Source organism: Hylobates moloch, unplaced genomic scaffold, assembly GCF_009828535.3.
Source record: "Hylobates moloch isolate HMO894 unplaced genomic scaffold, HMol_V3 SCAFFOLD_3, whole genome shotgun sequence".
Taxonomy (NCBI): domain Eukaryota; kingdom Metazoa; phylum Chordata; class Mammalia; order Primates; family Hylobatidae; genus Hylobates; species Hylobates moloch.
Window position 1 is genome coordinate 145389332 of NW_026652278.1, and position 21430 is coordinate 145410761.

Sequence of the window (21430 nt, forward strand, 5' to 3'; positions counted from 1 at the left end):
AACTCCCTGACCCCTTGCGCTTCCCGAGTGAGGCAACGCCTCACCCTGCTTCGGCTCGCGCACGGTGCACTGCACCTACTGTCCTGCACCCACTGTTTGGCACTCTCTAGTGAGATGAACCTGGTACCTCAGATGGAAATGCAGAAATCACCCGTCTTCTGCGTCGCTCACTCTGGGAGCTGTAGACCGGAGCTGTTCCTATTTGGCCATCTTGGCTCCACCCTCTCTAGATCTTTCTATTCCCTAAATATATATTGCAGTTCCTATTTATCGGCCGAATCCTGAGGTGGTGATAAGTCACCACTCCTCAATTCTCATTTTACATATTCTCCCTAGGTAATTCATTTTACACATTTTCCCTGGATGAATCTCAAATCCGTATCTTGAGTGAAGACCCCTACCCTGAGCTACAGATTATTATTTTCAGTTGCCAAAAGGGTATCTTCACTTTTGTCCTTGTATTGGTCCTTCCACCTCAAAATACCCAGAATAAAAAAATCATAATGTCCATTTATTCCTCTCCCTTCCTTTCCTATGCAGAAATTTCAGAACTATTCTATCTCTTTTCTTGCCCAGTAAATTCAATTGGTGATCAAGTTCCTATGGATTCCATATTTGAATCAACATTTTAGTATGTACCTTCCTTCTGTCCCCACTGCACCATTCATGTAACAGACTTTTCATTGCTGAGGTCTAGCTCAGCTTGTTGGCCTAAGCTAGTTCTCTCTCTTGCAGTGCATCCATTACGAGGTGTCTTTAGAAATAAAGATACAAACATTCATTCAACTGCTTATAGTTGTATGTAGTTCACAGAATAATGTTTGGTGTCCACTACGAGACACAGAAAGTCTTTCAAAACTTGCCTGCTGCCTCTTTTATTACCCCACACTTAATTGCTCCTTTGGTGTGCTGTACTACTTGCTACTTCCAAACATACCAAACACTTTCACATTCCCGTGCCTTTGGCCCCAAATCCTTTTTATTCCCTTTTTCTCAGGGCATCAATAGACTGAGATTCCAATCCCAGCTTTGCTTTTCATGAATTGTGTATTTTGAAAAAGATAATTAACATCTCAGGCCATTTCCTACATTGCCTGTAAAATTGCTTTCTCCCACAGTCATAGTGAGCATTCAATGGAGAATACGCTGAGTTTAGCATTGCTCCTGAAAATAACTGCTTGCCTTGAGTATTTATTTATTTTCTAAATGTACATGCATATACTTTTAAGATTCATTCACATCATAAAATAAGCCCTGCAGTCATTCACATCGGCTAGAATCATGTTCTACCATGTACTAGCTTCGGATTCTTGGCCAAACCACTTTATCTCTCTGAGTTCCCATTTCTTTATTTTATAAATCATGTCTATTACAAGAATTCAATTAGATAATAAACGTGAAGCAGGAGTTCCATACATGGCAACTATTGCGATTATTAATGTGCCTTCTGCCATATATTTTACTAGGACTTGATTTTCTTTTTCTTTTTTTGAGACAAAGTCTCACTCTTGTTGCCCAGGCTGGAGTGCAGTTGTGCGATCTCAGTTCACTGCAATCTCCACCTTCCAGGTTCAAGCGATTCTCCTGCCTCAGCCTCCCGAGTAGCTGGGATTACAGGAGCCCGCCACCATGCCTGGATAATTTTTGAACTTTTAGTTGAGACGGGGTTTTGCCGTGTTGGCCAGGCTGGTCTCGAACGTCTGACCTCAGGTGATCTGCCCGCCTCAGCCTCCCAAAGTGCTAGGATTACAGGCATGAGCCACTGCACCCGGCCAGGACTCGATTTTCAAACTCCTTGAGAACAAGGGCTGTTACATTTGTCTTTGTGTCCCCAGCTTCATGCTTGATAAATAGCTTTTTATATATTCATAAACATCAGACAGAAATTAATGCCTATTTTATAATTTGTCATCAAATTTCCACTGAATTTTCTTCTATGTGGCTGAATATGAAAACTAAAAATTATTTAATACATTCATATTTAGTAGAATCATGACTGACACTATCTCCCTTTTTCCATTTTATGTTTTAATTTATTATTATTTTTAAAAATGCATCACTAATTAAAGGTTAAATTGCCCAAGTCTTGGAAATTGAAGAATAGGAAATCTTTTCTTTCTCAATTTTTAATTTTTGTGGGTACATAGTAGGTATATACATTTATGGGTTACATGAGATATTTTGATACAGGCATACAATGTGTAATAATTACATCAGGGTAAATTGAGTATCCATCACCTGAAGCATTTATCCTTTGTGTTACAAACAATCCAAATCTTTTAGTTATTTTTAGTTATAATCTTTTTATTTTTAAATGTATAATTAAATTTTTGATTAGAGTTACCCTTTTGTACCAGCAAATACTGGGTCTTATTCATTCATTCCAACTATATTTTGTAACTGTTAACCATCCCCACTTCCCCTCAATCCTCCCTGACCCTTCCCAGACTCTGGTAACCATCCTTCTACTCCCTATCTGCTTGAGTTCCTTTGTTGTAATTTTTAGCTCCCACAAATAAGTGAGAACATGTGATGTTTGTATTTCACTTAACATAATGACTTCCAGTTCCATCCATGTTGTTGCAAATGACTGGATCTCATTCTTCTTCTTTTTTTTTAAATGGCTAAATAATACTCCATTGTGTATATGTGTCCCATTTTCTTTATCCATTCACCTGTTAATGGACACTTAGGTTGCTTCCAAATCTTGGCTATTGTGAATATTACTGCAATAAATTGTCGATATAGTGATTTCTTTTTGATGGGTATACACCTAGGAGCGGGAATGCTAGATTGTATGGTAACTCGATTTTTTTGAGGAAACGTTTTATATTTTAAAACAAAGGGCTAGAATTGGGATACTTTCCTCGATCAGACAAAATAGCAATACTTGAAAAGTAAAAAGCTGAAAGCTAAATGAGACTATTTCCAAAACATTCACTAAAGGTGTGGCAGACTAGGGAAAATCCTCCTTTGTTTCTTATTGCCTTAAATATCAAGAAAAGCACTAAAGGATAGAAGCCACGCCACAGCAGGTGTTGTTGGCGGAGGGTGTGGGGAGAGCCCAGGAAGGCAGGAGGTTTAAAATAATTCCTTGCCTTGGTGATGCTGGAGAGAGAGAGAGAGAGAGAGAGAGAGAGACAGTGAGAGAGTGTGTGTGTTGTTACCTGTGTGTATCTCTCTGTGGCAGTGTGTAGGGGGTTCAACTTTTCTCAGTTCTTGCTTCTTCAAGCCTAGAGTTAAATTCTTCATGGGGATGGGAGAGAGTCACTTTTTAATATTGGGACCAATTTAATATTGTGAACATAGAAACCATGACGCAAATAGGAAAAAGTTGAAAGAAATTAGATTTCATTGTTAATTAGGTTCCATTGAGTAAGAACACTGTAACAGAAAGTCCTTAAAATCAGAAAATGCTTAGTTCTTAGAACATGGCAGACCTTTAATAATTCCTGCATTTGTAATCACTCAGTTAGATTGAGATTTATCTGCAGTCATCCATGGAAGAGGAGAAAAGTTTCATGCTTAAGCAATTACTATAGAAACAATGTAGCAGGGAGTAGGTTTTAATATATCTAAACAGTAAGTACCAATAACTATTATGCTAAAATATTATTTTAAAATTTATAATAGTTAATACAGGATAAAGTCTTAAACTTTTAAAATACTTTTGAAGTATATTAAAAAACTAAACATTTAAATTTTTAGTATTGGGAGGTTCTCCAGAGGGTAATTAATCCAATATATCCAGTAAGATATTCCAGTTTAATCAGCTCTCATTGCTCAACCACATGCACATATTATAACTTTTTCATAAAACATAAAAGTAGTCTGGTGTAGAAGCATACTGACACTCACTGCCTTTGGTATACTGTACCTGTGTTTTCCTTAAATAGGGCATCTGCTCTGGAGCTCTACAGTGGAAAGAATGTAACTTAGAAGCAGAATACTTAAGTGCAAGTTCACGTTTGAACCTCAAATTATCCTATGACCCTGAGCAAGCCACTGTATTTCTGTTGCCTTATCAGCAAATAAGAAAATGCCCACCTTAACATCCTCATGAGGTGCTTGTGAGGATTAAATAGAATACAGTATGAGCAAGGCCTTTTGGAAAAACCAAAAAATACAACATCTAGCTAAAGCATACCAAAATGTTCAGTAAGAGAGCTAAGGCTCTCTTGGACCACAGGCTGCCTGACTGCTTCTCCAGAGACAAATAAGGTGAACAGTTTCTTATATTTTCTTCCAGAAGCATTCTCAATATGTGGATGTGCTTTTACTCAAACAGGCATGCTGGATAAGCACGGTAGTGGGTCTCGTTACTGCCTTCACTTAGTCACATATCCTAGAGCACCATCCTCATCGGCACATAGAGTTATGCCTCTTTCTTTTGTAAAATCAGCTTCGTGGTATTCCATAGTATTCTATTCCAGGGTTTTGCTAATTCTTTAAGCAGTCCCCACTCATGGATATTTTAGAATTCTTAAGAGTCTTTTGCTGGCCGGGCGCAGTGGCTCATGCTTGTAATCCCAGCACTTTGGGAGGCCAAGACAGGTGGATCACTTGAGGTCAGGAGCTTGAGACCAGCCTGGCCAATATGGTGGAACCCCATCTCTACTAAAAATATAAAAATTAACCATGCATGGTGGCAGGCGGCTGTAATCCCAGCCACTTGGGAGGCTGAGGCAGGAGAATTGCTTGAATCCAGGAGACAGAGGCTGCAGTGAACTGAGATTGTGCCACTACACTCAAGTCTGGGCGACAGAATAAGACTCTGTCTCAGAAAAGGAAAAAAAAAAGCCTTTTGCTTCCACAAATTGTGATGCCATCACTCTCTCTCTGTATAAGTCTAGTCTTTTGTAGCACTGACTTTTTTAAACACCAAGGAAACTTAAACACTATTATTCTTTCGTTTGTTGAATTCTGTATAAGGCTGGCATATCTTAGATTCTAGGCAGAAAGTTTTAATATTAAATATATGCTTTTAATAATATCATTTCTACTAGAACACAGAAGTGCAACAGGACCTTGAAGACAGCGTTGTACTTTCACACGCAAGAATAAAGAATCAAAAAGCAAGGTATCCCTTAGTCTTCACGTTTTTAAAAAACAATAACAACAAACACCTGCAGAGGGCTCTCTAGTTCATTGGACATCTCACAAACATTATCTTTTTAGTGTCCCCCATTTAGTGCTTAATAGCATCACAAATTCATAAAATCTTAGAACTAGAAGGGACCTTAAAGTTTTGCTATTTTAATCACTTTTTCCAGATACAAATAATTGCTGAGACTATTTTTAATATCAAAAAGAGTGGATCAAAGAGAATATCAACAAGTTGGATCAAAGGGATAACACATTTTACAACTAAGCTTACGTAACAGGAAGTTATGAACAAAACAGCAATGTTGTCAGTTAGCAGGCAGAATAAATGGAGCCTATGGATCTGAACCCTGGACCAACCTGTAGGTGCTGGTGAGCTCATAATCTAGCATCGCTTTTGTTGTTATCACACCACTCAGTGCATCAATCTGGAATGCTTCTTCTTGGTTGCCAGAGAGAATAGAATACTCAATCAGGCCATTCAAACCACTGTCCAGGTCGGTAGCAAAAACCTGTGAGGAACCGACTGTTTCATTAGATAAGATTTATTCTGCAATATGTGTTCAGTCTGTTTTTCAGAGACATGCATTAAGAAAGAATCACAGCTTGTCAAACATATTTTAAAAACAATGATTAAATGAAATACCAACAGACAACTGAAGCTTACATTTAACATTATGATAAACTGAGTGATGGGGAAATTCTTCATCCAAAGAATTTCCAAATAGCTCTCAGTAGACATGGTACATGTTTTTGAGGTGTAATTTTGTGCAATGAGAAGAAATATTTTTAAAAACATCTAAGTTGCTTGAATAGGAGAGTTCCAATAGTGTATATGAATTAATGCTAGCACAAGTCAAGGAAAAAAATGTTATGAGAAATCTCCACATAGTGAGTGATAATTTTTTTCATTTGCTCTTTTTTTTTCTGCTTAAAGAATTACCTATAAAATTGGCCAGGTGTGAATTTTTTTATATTGTATTTAAAGTTTCATTTTATTTTACTTTATTTTTGAGATAGAGTCTGGCTCTGTCACCCAGGGTGGAGTGCAGTGATGTGATTCATGGTTCACTGCAGCCTCGGCCTGCTGGGCTTAAGTGATCCTCCCACTTTAGCCTCCCAAGTAGCATGCGCCACCACACCCAGCTAATTTTTGTATTTTTTTGTAGAGATGGGGTTTTCCCATTTTACCCAGGCTGGTCTTGAACTCCTGGACTCAAGCGATCCACCTGCGTCGGCCTCCCAAAGTGCTGGGATAACAGGTGTGAGCCACTGTGGCTGGCCCTAAAGTTTCATTTTAAAGGGATCATTAAATAAGTGAAACAAAACCTAGATTTAGTGCTGAGAAATGTAGATCCTGATCATGTATTTGATGAGTTATCAAAGTTGTGTTGAGGATAAAACAGAAGTTTTACATCATTCTCCATCATTTTGCAATAAACTGTAATCACTAAACCAATTATGTTAGTGGATTCGATATCTTGATTAAGAACAAGTTGACAAATTAATTAATTACTTTTTACTTTTTTATATCTTCTGTGCCCCTGAGCCTCAGTCTTAGCTCATGTCCCCTGTCATCTCTCTCTTGGGTTACTGTACTGAGGAATGTCCTAGTGGGTTTTCATTCTACTTTCCTACCATCTCAATTTATCCTTCACTTTGCTGCCAGAGTTCTCAGGGGACCCTGAGTGACCCAGGTGCAGTATCCAGGAGCTCATCAGGCAGGGGACAGCTCTTGGGATCAAAAGGCTGCAATATGCAGTTTCCTTTGGGATCACCAAGAAGAGAAACCAGTCTGCATCAAAGTCCACTATATCCCTTGGAGCCGTACATTTAAAAGTGCTATAGAAGCACTTTGGGAGACCGAGGTGGGTGGATTATGAGGTTAAGAGATCAAGACCATCCTGGCCAACATGGTGAAACCCCATCTCCACTAAAAATACAAAAATTAGCTGGGCGTGGTGGCACATGCCAGTAGTCCCAGCTACTCAGGAGGCTGAGGCAGGAGAATTGCTTGAACCTGGGAGGCGGAGGTTGCAGTGAGCCGAGATCGTGCCCCCACACTCCAGCCTGGTGACAGGGCGAGACTTCCTCTCAAAAAAAAAAAAAAAAGTGCTACAGAGAGTATCTCTGGGTGGTCTATCAGCTGCGGTTCTAGGGTACTGGCAACACATCTTAACTAGGGCTAACCAAACCGGGGAGAGATGTATCAGAAAGACAGTGCCCAGTGAATACAAGAGCCTGAGCGGCTCTAGGGAATGTAAAGCACAGCTTCTTTGAGTTGTTGTCATCAAGATGAATTGGCTGTAATTTGTCTCTGTCTTGGTGTCCCTTCACCCAAGATTCAAATTTCAGGGAGGGAAAGTCTGTGTGACTGAGAGAGGCAAGGCAGTTCACCACACCTTTGGCGGGGTGGGAGTGGGAGGCAGGTCAATATCTCGATGACAACCCCACCAGGACTGCATCGACAGAGGGTCAGACCCTCAAAGGAAGTTTGTGAGGCTGTAACCAAAGGAGGGCATTGAGCAGTGTGGGGGCAAAACCCAGGAAGCAACCACCGCAATTGGTATGAGCTCCAGAGCCTCCTCCATTTCTAATTTTCTGAACAGGACACAGCAGAATGGTAGTGCTAGCTTCCTGGGAACTTTATGATTAAAAACTGGAAAGAACAAAGTTCATTCTTTCTGTCCCTGACTCAGCCTTCTACAAGTCTGCCATAATTTGAAGCACTGATGGGTCAGGCTCTCTCTCATTCAGTGCACCTGGGCTTTATATGGGTCTTTGCCTTCGCTTATTTCACACTGAGCAATTTAGCTCCATCCCAGTTAGCATGTGGGGCAGAGAAGTGAAACGATGCAGGGCCCCATTGTGGGGATCCTCTTGTGACCAGGTGGCATTGGAGGCATCTGCCATCCCCACTGATCAGCCTCACTGGGCAGGGATGATAAAGACTGGAAAAGTGGATGTCCTCACTTTCTTCTGAAACATCTCAGTCATGACTGAAACCAGGGTAAAGACACAGCACATCTGGAACAGGCTGGTGACTAGAGCAATCAGGCTGCTATAGTACAAAATACATCTGCAGTCATAGCCTAGGGGATCCCAGATATCCTGGACAGGGTGTAGGGGCACAGAGCTAAAACTCCAAGGCAGCTGAGACTCTATTGGTCTTGTTTTCACCAACAGCAGGGATATGTGCATCAGAAACTGGAATTGCAGTAAAAGAAAGGCTTTTTTTTGGAGACTGAGTTTTGCTCTTACTGCCCAGGCTGGAGTGCAAGGGTGTGATCTTAGCTCACTGCAACCTCTGCCTTCTGGGTTCAAGCAATTATCCTGCCTCAGCCTCCCAAGTAGCTGGGACTACAGGTGCCCACCACCACATCAGGCTGGTTTTTGTATTTTTAGTAGAGATGGGGTTTCACCATGTTGGTCAGACTAGTCTCGAACTCGTGACCTCAGGTGATCCACCTGCCTTGGCCTCCCAAAGTGCTGGGATTACAGTTGTGAGCCACTGCGGGGTCTTTTTATATAATGAAGTGAAGGTGTCTGCACAGTAAAGAACTGTTGCAGGTTTTGTCCTGAAAATATGCTAGCATGCTATGTAAACGCCTTACCCTACCTAGCCCAGAGAAAAAGGGGTGTAATAAGCATGAAGTGCTGACCACAGCCATGACATTCCAGGGGCCAAAAGGAATGACCCTCCCTGTGGCTAACTTTGCCTGGAAGTTGGATTTATACTGATTTCCTTTCCAAAGTCACGGGAGGTTAGAGATCTAATGCCCAGCTTCATGACTACAAAAACTCAATTCAATAGTGGAGGGAAAGATGAAACAAGCAGTTGTCCTGAGGCAGGTGGAGAAAGTATCAAGGATGGGTGGGTTTTACAGCATGAACAAAACTGCCCTGTGAATGGATGCTTCTCCAGGACTTGAGGCCTTTTACTGAGATGTGGCTAGTCCTGAAAGCAGATCCGTCCACATGCCTATTCACCTTGAAGACTTAGTGTAAATGTCACTATTCTGTGAAGTCTTACACTTTTCCTCCAGGAGGAGGCTGTGTCTCCTCTTTTCACTCATTACACTAAATGCATACTTCTGTTTTATTAATAAATGCATACTTCTAGTGCTCAACAGTGCTCCTGGAGAAAGCAGATGTCAGTAACTGAGCACTGAATAAATAAAGAGGAAGAGACAGTGCAAGAATTTCAGATTTTCTTTAACCTAAGGTTTCATCCCATCTATAAAATGTACATGCCCTGGAAAGACTGTTGGACCACAGGGCTTAGAAATTTTGATGTACATTGATTCATAATAATTCTCTCTCTCTCTCTCTGTCTCTCACACACACAAACACACACACAAATATATTTCTGTTACCTGTATGACATGAGCATTGTAGAGTTGGCCTTCAGACACTGCTGCTTGGTAAACGCTTTGTTCAAAGCATGGTGAATTATCATTCTCATCCTGTATCAAGACTGCTACTTTGCAATAGGCTCTATGCCCACTACTTTCAGCTAAAACGATGAGTTGTACCTCATTTCTGACTTCAAAATCAAGAAACTTGGGTTCTTTCACAGTGAGTTGTCCTATTTTTATTGCCAAGGAGAAAAAAAAGAAAATGATGTTATAGTTATTCTTTTATTTTTTATTTTATTTATTTAGTTTTGAGACAAAGTCTCACACTGTCACCCGCACTGGAGTGCAGTGGTGAAATCTCAGCTCACTGCAACCTCTACCTCCCGGGTTCAAGCGATTCTCCTGCCTCAGCCTCCTGAGTAGTTGCAGTTACAGGCACCTGCCACCATGCCCAGCCAATTTTTTGTATTTTTAGTAGAGACAGGGTTTCACCGTGTTGGCTGGTCTCGAACTCCTGACCTTGTGATTCACCCGCCTTGGCCTCTGAAAGTGCTCGGATTATAGGCGTGAGCCACAGCACCTGGCCGTAGTTATTCTTAAAATGACTCAAAGCATCTTTGCCTCATGTGCTCACAGCTCATCTGTCCCACAAAAGCCTCCCATTGGCAGGCCTCCTTTCCCCACCAACCGGGGTCATTGTGAAAAGATTTGGGATCTTGCAGATGTTTGCAGGTTCAAATATGTAGAGAGAAAGAAACTATGAAATACCAAGACCTGGGAGCTATCTCTCTCCATATTTACCCTCTGGCCATGTCTGGAAAGTCTATCTTTCAAATATATCTTCACTCCAGCCCCATTACTGCTGCCTTCCTTCAAGCCACAAGCACTTCCCACCTTGTCCCCTGCATTAGCCACAAAACTGGTCTCTCCCTAATCCAATTTTCATTCTGAATTTAATTAAAAAAAAAAGATGCTGTCATTGTTCTGCATGGAACCCTTCCATGATCATAATATGCATCTGCTCCTTGAATGCTTATTAAAGAGTCATCACGCATGCGGTTCCATCAGCCTGGAATGGCTCCCACAGCTATCCTTCCTCAGGGATTTTTCCAGTTCACCATCCCTGTACCATCAGCCTCCCAAAAGTCTCTTACAAAGCCTCTGCACTTCCCAGCAGCTGCATCATCACTTTGTTCACCTTCACATGTTTTTGTCCTATTATTCCTCTTGTTTATAAGCTCCATACACCATCTCTTACGTACCATCATATCTCCAATGTCTAGCTCAGGGTCTGGCCTCCAGAAGGCACACAGTAATACTTTTATGCCCTCATATAAAAGGCAGATCCAGGTTAGGGAAGCAGATTTTGTAGGGTGATGCCATGCTCTAGTTTCCCCCACCCTCAGCAAATTAAGAAACTTACTCCGTTAACATAATTTCCTTGTCTAGTTTTTACTGTTTTTTCCTCCACTTTACAACAAAATTTCCGACTCAATGTATTATTTTTATTTACTTGGCTTTCACTGTCAGCAAGTCCATCAAATAGAGAGTTGCTGAATGAACACTAATTTGGAGTTAGAGAAACCTGAAACCAGGCATACATCCCAGGCCTAGAAATTTAATTTAGGTCAATTACCTGGCTCCACCACCTCCTAACTTTGTGACCTGGATAAATTATGCAGTTGACATAAAGCTGAGTCTCCTTTTCTATAAAATGAGATGTTAACAATGACTTCAAAGAGTGGCTGTGAGGAGCAAGTGACATAATGCATATTTGGAATGTCTCTTTGTAGTAACATGTAGATTCCACGATGTGTTACCCGTGTTTGGCCTCATCATCACATATGGATTTAATATCTCCATGAACTCTGAATTTAGAAAGAGAACATTTAATAGCCATAAACTACTAGAAGTTCGATCCTCTGGTGAAAGAATCTGTACTGTTTCTGGAACTATGGCCTGGGAGCTGCAGTTTTTATTGCTCTATCTGAATCAGCTTCCCCAGATAACCTAGTCCAAGAAGCTTTAGGTCATCTGGCACCCACTTGAATTCTAGTGGGAGGCATATCCTGTTCAAATATTCTATCTTTGTTATTGGGTGTTTTGGGGGAGATTTTGTAGCTTATACTCGGTTAGGAAAAAAAAAACAATATATTATATATTAACTCACTATACTACCAAATTTAAAATTTCATAAACTCAGTATCATTTTTTTGACATCAAATTTAGTTATCAATTTAGTACTAGAACCAAATTACTTCACAAACCACAGTCTGTTGTGACCAACACTCCTGGCAGAAAATTTAGAGTAGCTCTAACTTTGGGCAGCTGGAGAATAATTAAGATGCCTTTTGGTACGCTGGCGATGAAACTAGGTGGTCTTCAGAAACCTCCCTGAAACAAAGGCTGATTCCCACACCCCAAAATGTCACCAGAGCCCAAGTCTGAGGTGGGTCCACAGCTCTCATCCAGATCTCTTGTCTCCACCACACAGAGCACTTGCCTGGCTATCATGTTCTGTTACTGTTTGTAAAGGAAAAATAGAATAGAAATGCAACACTAAATTGCCCATGTCACTGAGTAGAAAGTGTGCCAATTACAGTGCAGATCAAAGTCGATTTTTAATAAAAGTCTTGTGTTTAGGCTTTGATAATTGGAATTTTGCACTTGGAATGGATCGACGGTTCTAATGCTTTCCTTGCATGGTTTTTATTTTTGGGGTAATAACTGGCATATGCTGTGAAAGTCGTGCAAGTAGAAAAGACAACCAGTCTGTGGGATGATTCAAGGCTGGCACACCTACTAGATCCACATTTTTCCTTGGATAATACATGTGTAGTTTTCACAAAGCCATCAAGCGTGTACGGTCATCATTGAGAGGAAAGTACTACTGGACTCTGTCTAATGGTATACGCAGAAACTAACACCTTCCTTCGAGTAAGAAGCCTCACAAATACTAACTTCATGTTCTTGCTTATATGTTAATGTGCCAGGTATGTAATAACTTGAGAAAAAAATGGCAGTAACATTTTCTTCTAAAAAATACATATGTTATAGAGCTTTTGACAAAGTTATGAAATACACATCCAAATGAGATTAAGATTCATCAAATGCTACATGCTTGATAACATAATCAGGTTACTTCCATCAGTTATATACTGTGTACATGCATTTGTACAAACCAAAGCAGAATGTGATAAATATTTATGTTATTCAGTAGCTTTCAAACCCTCTCCTACTTAAACAATGTCTTTGAAACTTAAACAATGTCTTTGAAAGTTTGATCAGTTTTGTTTTGCGCCACTCTAATAAATACTAAAATGAATGCTGCCAGCTGTTACTTACATACAAAACCTTAGCCAAGCTCTAAAATTGCTGCTGGTTTAGACAGTGAGAAATACATGTTTTTACACTAAAGTGGCATGAAGTTTAAATACAGAGCCAACTTGGTTTGTGACTATGGGACAGAGGGTAAACTGGCACAAACTGACGGAAAACACAGTTCTCATCGGAGATCTGTCTAATGACAACTTATTAAACTAATTACTAATAAAATGGTTTTCTCACACTTTTATTAAGTTACTATAATCTTAGAGATAAACATTATTGATTTATTATACATATCAGTCTCACATTTTAAGTGGTGTATGTTTAAAATACATACATTCAGAAAACCTATACAATCAGATACAATTTTAATGATAATTTGTCAAAGGTAGCATAAAAGATGCATTTAATATCATAATTAAAGTTTTAAAAAGGCTTTCTTGATAGCAGTGTGGTAAATTATATACTTGACCAATCTTCATGATAAAAACAACTAAAATGCATGATAAATTATATATATAATACATATATGTGCATAGACATATATGTGTGTGTATTACAATGTATTAGTAAGTTGGTACAGTTGTAAGAATTCTATAGAGGAAAAAACAGAAATGAAGACAGAAATCCTGAGAGGTTAGTAAGTACTAACAGCTCATTTTTGTTCCAGAGATTTCTACCACAACCTTCTATCTTACTATTTATTTCTGATAGTTGCATGGAGTGTGGAAAATAAGGTGAGAACCCACAAAAGGTGAAGGGGCTAACAGGAAAAACTAGCATAAACCTGGAAACCTAAAGGCTACATATATTCCAGATCAGTGGCCATTATTGAAAAAAAAGTGAAACTGAAGTAGAATTAGCAACGTGGACATAACTGAAATTTGCTGAAGTGTTTCAAATTGTGTAGATATTAAAGAACAAACTCATGAATACAATCCACAGATGGAATGCAGCATCAAAGTCACCCCTATGATCACAGAACGATTACAATCTGCAGCGACAGTGATGAGTTAAAAAGAAAGACTACAACTTCTAATTACAATGTTCTTCCAAAAGATTTTAGCCAAAAAACCACCAGAAGCTTGACTTTTTTTTTTTAAACCTTGGTGTTGATTGAAAGGGAGAAAAAAAATCTTCTGTATTAGTTTAAGCCTGAATTTATGGTAGCTATACTATCATAGTTATACATATTTAAAACTCTTAGGAATTAAATTTAAACTAGCTTCTCCCCGATGATTCTCCAGGTGAATTGCAGAAAAGGAAGCAAATCCTCTTTTAAGGGCATAAATTCAACTGAGGCTTCAAAGAATCGTCAAAGAGCTTTCAAGGATAATAATGAGTAGCTCATAGTCTACAAGCACTAAAATCATAGAGAAACAAGGCACCATAAATGACAGCAAGCAAACCCATAGACAACAGAACCAAACATCAAAGACTTCAGATGCAGGAATTGTTGGACACAGAATTATTATATATGTTTAAATACATTAAAAACCCTTGGAAATATGAGCAAGGAACAAGAGGCTATTTTTCAAAAGACAAAGAAGAGTTGAAAAAGAACTCAACAGAACTTCTGGAAATGAAAAATGCAATTCCCCAGAATGAAGAGAAAGACAGATGAAAAACATAAAAAAGAGATGTAGCAGAGAGTCACATAGCCCAACATTTGTCTAATTGGAGTTCCAAGAAAAGATACAAATGAATTGCGTTTAGATCAACAGCTGGCTTCTTAATGCAACAATGGGATGCCAGAAGCCAGTAGAATAATATCTTACTATTATGAGACAAAATAACTGTGAATCTAGAATTACAAGACCAGCAAAAGTATTTTAAAAGCATGGATTAAATAAATAACTACATTTTTTAACAACCTAAATCTGAGAGAGCTTACTATACAAACCCTCACTAAAGGAGATAGTTCAAGCAGAAAAAAAATAATACTAGAAGAAAGGCTGAGATGTAAGAAAGAATGGTTAGCAGAGACATCAGCAAGGATGCAGCTAAATCAACTGAAAAATACTAATAATGCCTAATTTGAAAGAACCAAAATTGTGGTCACAAAAGCATGTAAATTGAAATAGGAGCACTTTGAGATCAATAATTGTAAATCTCTTGTATTACTCAGGAAGAGAATATTGATTAATGTTGGACTTTATATATGTTAAAATAACTAGGCTAGCCACTGAAATAAGAAAAATAATAACTATATAACTTCAGACAGGGGGAAGTGGTCATTTTCAGATACGATTTTATGTGTCAAATATACAGAAAAATGTCAGTCTCTAGTTTGCAAATTTGCCAGACAAAAAATCAAAACACAAAAATCAGTTTCAAATACATACACCAGCACCATCAGGAAAAGCATTTTTTTTCATTTACCATAGTGAGAAAAAGTATAATGTACTTAGGAGAAATCTAAGAAGAGACATACAAGCCTGTACATTTCATTCTTTGCTATTTCTCTTTAACACGTAATGGTTTATGCACTGTAAGTCATAGTAAAAATGTTGAGCAAAGGAATAAAGTCATAGAAGAGTACGTAGCATGATTCCATTATCATACTTAAGTCAAGGTAAAAGTAAATGACATATTGTTTAGAAATTCAAATGCAGTGGAAAAATTATAACCAAAAGTGTCAGTGATCAGTTGGGTGCAGTGGCTCATGCCTATAATCCCAGAACTTCAGGAGGCCAAGGCAAGGAGATTGCTTGAGTTCAGGAGTTTGAGGCCAGCCTGGGCAACATAGTGAGAACCGGTCTTTCTTTATGAGAAAAAAAGAAGCCAGTGATCGATACAAATTCAAGTTACTAATTATTATCTCTGGGACAAAGAGAGACATAAAGTGATGTGTACGTTAATTGGCTCAATTTAGATATTCCACAATGTACACATATTTCTGAACAACAACAAAAAAAAGAGAAAGGAAAAAAAGAGATATAAAAAGGAAGGGGCACACAGAGGCTTTTGAAAATTCGAAAATTCTATTACAGTAGTTCCCCCTTCCCTGTGGGGGATATATTCTAAGACCCCCAGTGAATGTTTGAAACTGTGGATGGTACAAAACCCCATATATACTATGCTTTCTTCTATATATGCATACTTATGAAGAAGTTTAATTTCTAAATTAGGCACAGTAAGAGATTAACAACAACTAATAAAATTGAACAATGATACTGTAATAAAAGTTACGTGAATGTGGTCTCTCTTGCAAAATATCGTATTGTACTGTATTCATCCTTCTTCTTCTTGTGATGATCTGAGATGACAAAATGCCCACATGATAAGGTAAAGTGAGGTGAGTGACGTGGGCACTGTGACGTAGCAGTAGGCTACTACTGAACTTCTGATGGTATGTCAGGAGGAGGATCATCATCTGCTTCAAGTGGTCCTGGATCACCGAGCCACGATGATGTCGATGGTTGGATATCAGGAGCAGATGATGTTGATGGTTGGGAGTACTTGAGAGTTGCAGGTTTTTTGTTTGTTTGTTTTGCCAAAACCTTTTGGAAATCATTGTAATAAAAGCTTCGCCTGTAATCCTAGAACTTTGGGAGGGTGAAGTGGGCGGATCACGAAGACAGGAGATCGAGACCAGCCTAGCTAACACAGTGAAACCCTGTCTCTACTAAAATTACAAAAAATTACCTGGGTGTGGTGGCGCACGCCTGTAGTCCTAGCTACTTGGGAGGCTGAGGCCGGAGAATCGCTTGAACCCAGGAGGTGGAGGTGGCAGAGAACCGAGATCATGCCACTGCACTCCAGCCTGGGCAACAGAGCAAGACTCCGTCTCAAAAAAAAAAAAAAAAAAAAAGCAAGCTTGTCAGTTTTTAATCAAAGTGTTGGTACAGAGGTTATAATCCTGTGATCATATGGGTGACTTCAATGCTGCACTTTATCTGAGGACTGTATTCTATAATTTTGTCTTTTCATATCTGTGTGATTTGAAACACTTGAGCAAATTTCAGTAATGTCTACATTGTTGGTTCTGCTTTAGTTTCTTCTTTGTCTTCCCTTTCTCTGTAGATGACTCAAAAAGTTCTTCCTCATTTATTAACAATTCTCAATGGCCTTCGATATGTTCTACTTCTTCATCAAGCATGTTGGCAAACCCTTCTCCACCAACTTGTCTTGCTGTGTGAATTATTTTCCTAACTTTTCCATCAATCCCCAGGAAGCCATTAAAATCATTCATGACTTCACTCTAGAAGTTCTTCCAGCAGGCATTTACAGTTTCTGGTTTTAATTCATGCATGGCAGCTTTGATGAATGTTACTGCGTCAGCAACGGTGAATGATTTCCAGCATTACATTACATCCAGATTATGATCTGCATCAATTAATGGCTAATCAAATACCAGGCAGGTGTGTGACCTTGACAAACCAAATGATGCCTGCTCAAGGAGCTGAAGCAATGAGGTTTTATTTGGAGGTAAAAATACAACCTCAACATTTTCATTTTCATAGCAAGATGGCCAGTTGCATTGTCTAATATTAACAGAACTTTGAATTCCAACCTTTCCTCATCCAAGTATTTTTTTTTAACTTCTGGAATGAAGCACTGGTGGAACCATTCCATAAACAAACAAGATGTGTGTCACCCATGCTTTCTTATTATGTTGCCAGAACATAGGCAGATAATTTTTTGTTTTAGAGGGCATGCGGGTTCTTCACTTTGTATACTACACTTGATTTCATCATATGTCCTGCAGTGTTGCCACATAGCACCAGAGTTCATCTGTCCCTCCATGTTTTATGCCCTGGTGCTTCCTTTGTACATTTATGAATGTAGGTTCCATTGGGCATCTTCTTCCCGAAAAGCCTAGTTTTACGGCAATTAGAGATTTGCTTTAGATGGTTTCCTTTCTCCTTATTCAACATTTTCAGAAATGTGGCAGCACCTTCTTTGTTGGCAGATGCAGCCTCTCCAGTAGTTTTTGTATTTTTCAGTCCAAACCTACTTCCGAATCTGTGTAACCATCTCTTACTTGCAGTAAATGGCTTAGAGTCACTCGTTTCAGGGGATTCCTTGCTGAAGCCTTCATAGAGGGCTCAATGCTTTCTGGTGCAACATGTTACGGTCAAATTGAACACATTTTTCTATTCAGGTCTTCCACCCCCAGATTTATGCCTTTTCCATTCTTAACTAAGCATTTACCATGCCCTGTGGCCATGACTTTTGCATCGTGAGGTGCCATAGCAAAACTAGCACAAATTTTTTTTTCTTTCTTCACAATTTCACAAGTAAAATATTCATTCTTACTATAGATCTTAGCAACCTCAGCATACAATCTTTTCTCTTTTCTTATTAAATTGAGAACGTTCACCTTTCACTTCCAAAAAAAAAAAAAGAATAACACTTTACCACTTCTCTTTGGCATATCCAAATTGCCAGAATCCAGAATACTACACTTGTGCTTTGGGGCCATTATTAAGTTACATAAGAGTGACATGAATATAAGTACTGCAATATGTGACAGTGAAACTGAGAATTGAGACAGCTACTGACTCATAGGGAGCATGTACAGTGTGGAGACCCTGGACAAAAGGAGGATTTACTTCTGGGTGGGACAGAGTAGGATGATGTGAGATTTCATCACACTACTCAGAATAGTGAGAAATTTAAAACATATGAATTGTTTATTTCTAGAGCTTCCCATTTAACATTTTCGTTGACCACAGGTAACTGAGCCTGGAGAAAGAGAAACTAAGGATAAGGGGGGACTACCTTAATGTCTATTTCCAGAGATGGGTGGCATGTGTATGGGTTTTTATTTTACTATTGTCCATTAAACAGTCTTATATATTTCAACATACCATCTGGCAGATATTTCACAACAAAATTTTAAAACTCAATGTAAATAAGGTATCTAATAAAAAAGATGTTCCTGTGAATGACCTCTTTGGACTAACCCTAGGAAGATTTTATCTGCATTTTAATGATGGACTGTAGAAGAAATAAGACCAGGTCTGGGCCATGTTAGGAGTACAGTGGCAGAGGGTCTGGATAGCCTGGGAAAATATGCCAGCTCTGCTACTCTTCTTTGTTCCTCAGCATTTTAATCTGGGCTGCTTTCCCAGAACCCTCAGACACCTGGACTGCAAGAAAATTAAGAACTAGTGATGTTCACAAATGATCCTTTTGTGAACATGCTTCCTACACCACCCTTTAATGCAACAATGGGATGAAGAGATGAAGACTTCTAGCAGGCTACCTCAGAAAGGTTGCTGACCAAAGCTGTGTGGACCAAAAAGTCATAACACCACCCTGGATGACAGGACATTTACCTGAGGAATTACCCTCTCTCAATTCTTCCCAGATGTATGTAGTGTAGATTAAATAAGGCAGTTGTATGGCAACATAGACATTATTAGAAATATTCTTTTTGAAGTTTGACAACAAAGCAGTAGATGTGTATCTACTACAGAGTTGTTAGTGAAAAAAAAAGTATGTTTGAAATAATCAATTGGTATTCACTTAAAACAGTAATGGTCTTACTGAAGCTAAATTTAATACATGCTGTATTTGGAAGTAATTTCTTTACCACTGTATAGAAACCTTCGCAGCTGTTCTTTTTTTTGTTGGGTTGTTGACATTCAGTAGCAAATTACAAGAATCTCTGATGAAAATTCCTTACAGCTAGATGTGTTCTTCTTTTGAATTCGGACTCAGTGCCAATGGTCTCACTACTCGATCTCCAATTTTCCCAAATACATGGGTAAATTGTAAGTGGAAGCTAATTTATCTTCAAAAGTTTGAAGGGTAGGATAGACATTGTCTAATTTGGAAATATTAAGAATATAATTCTTAGTGAATACAAATAAATAGTTCTTGATTTCCCATAATTTTTCATAGGCTAGCTTAAAAAATTCTTTCTTGCTTACCTTTTAAATTATTTAGCTCTAATAATTTCTACTTTGCAAATTTTGCAGAAATAACATTAAATGGAGCAGAAAATAAAGCTAGTATAGGGTAGAGAAAGATTACCTGACTTAGAGCACAGGGAAAGAACTCCATCTTCATTTCCACTAAAAATTGAATATTTCAGGCTGTCCTGAATTGAGTCAGGAGCAAAAGCTTTTACAGTCACAATAGAAGTACCTGTAAAAATTAGGTAAAAAAAGAACTCCATTAGGATAAAAAATTTCATGGAAACACAAGAGAAAATACTGATTATTTATTATTTGCCTACTATGTTTTCACTTGTTCATTCATTCAACAATAACTTGTCTTCAGTGAGCCAGATCCCATGCTAGGTGCTGAGGATATACTAGCAAACGAGATAAAAAAAGATCTCTGTCCTCATGGTGGTTATTAACTTGTGTAAGGAGACAGACAATAAACCATTAAAACATACATAATCATAGAAAAGTTTAAATTGTGCCAGGCCCCTAGAAAGAGAGGAATAAGGTTACTTGATATAAGGTACTTCTTTTTCAGGGGAAGCACCAGACTTTAGAGAGGTCTGGGGACAGTGAAGGATGAGAAGCCATAGAAACAGCTGGAAGGAGAGGATTTTGGGAAAAAGAGCCACCACCACAAAGGCTGTGGGCTAGGAAAGGGCTTGGTTGGGTAAAGCACAACGAGTAGGGGAAGAGGCAGAAGGTGGAGATGGCAGGATAAGCAAGGGTTAGATTTTATTGTAAGTGCAAAGGGAAGTCATGGAAGCATTTTAAGGAGTAGAGTAAAATATGATTTGCTTTTTAAAAATATCGTACTAAATGCTGTGAGAACAGAGAAGAGAGGGGTAAGAATGGAGCAGAGAGGCCAATTAAGATAATACTGCAATAGTCCAAGCAGAAGACAATGACCTAGGACTGTGGGATGGAAGATGGAAAGACATGGACAGATTAAAGACATTTGACACACTGCCCCAAAACATTGGAGCTTGGGAGTGGGAAAGGAGGCTATGGGAGCATAAAGAAAAGAAATATTCCCTCAACCAGCTTCCGATACAGCTGTAGGTAAAAGCAACCCAACTAGAGAGTAACCAACACCTTAACTGCAAGACATGAATTAATTCAAGATTTGTTCAGATAGAGCAGGCTCAAAGAGATAACTCTAAGCAAGAAACAGAAATTCAGTTAGGTATAGGAATTGGAAAGACAAAAGAGAAGGAAGTCATTTTAAGTTATGGGAACAGACTAAATGCCAACATGAAAGAAGAATTAGCAAGGACTGATAGAGGCAAGAAGACAATACTTGTAATTAGATCTAGAACCAAATAAAGCAGGAGTGGGGAATACATTTAAATAGGAAGTATAAATACAGTGTGAAGAAGGGTAAGAGAGGTAGGCAAGAGAATGGGAGAGCTTGAGAGCCAGGGAGATAAGTACGGCTTTACGTCAAGAATCAGCTAATTTTTCTGTCAAGGGCCAGATATTAATTATTTTAGGCTTTACAGGTCACATAGTCCTGTTGCAAATACTCAAATCTGCTATTGTAGCATGAAAGTAGTCACAGACAATGCATAACCAAGGGAGTGTGGCTGTGTTTCAATAGATATTTACAAAAATAAGTGGATGAGCAGATCCTCACTTTGTGTGACAGGAAGCAATGAAGAAATGCAAAGTTCCTGAGGAGACTGATATACTAAGAGAAGATGCTGAGTGCCTTTAAGGCAAACTGGGTAGGGCAGCTGT

At 38.9% G+C, this 21430-nt stretch overlaps 1 protein-coding gene across 1 annotated transcript in view; it reads right to left on the minus strand.

The window, feature by feature from the left end:
• Positions 1 to 21430, minus strand: part of DCHS2 (dachsous cadherin-related 2) — a 276456-nt gene that overhangs the window by 21661 nt on the left and 233365 nt on the right. The window contains exons 14-16 of the mRNA XM_032148516.2: positions 19776 to 19889; positions 9480 to 9691; positions 5464 to 5615 (exon numbers count right to left, since the gene is read on the minus strand). Coding sequence (XP_032004407.1) covers positions 5464 to 5615; positions 9480 to 9691; positions 19776 to 19889 — 478 coding nt within the window. The remainder of the gene's footprint in view (positions 1 to 5463; positions 5616 to 9479; positions 9692 to 19775; positions 19890 to 21430) is intronic.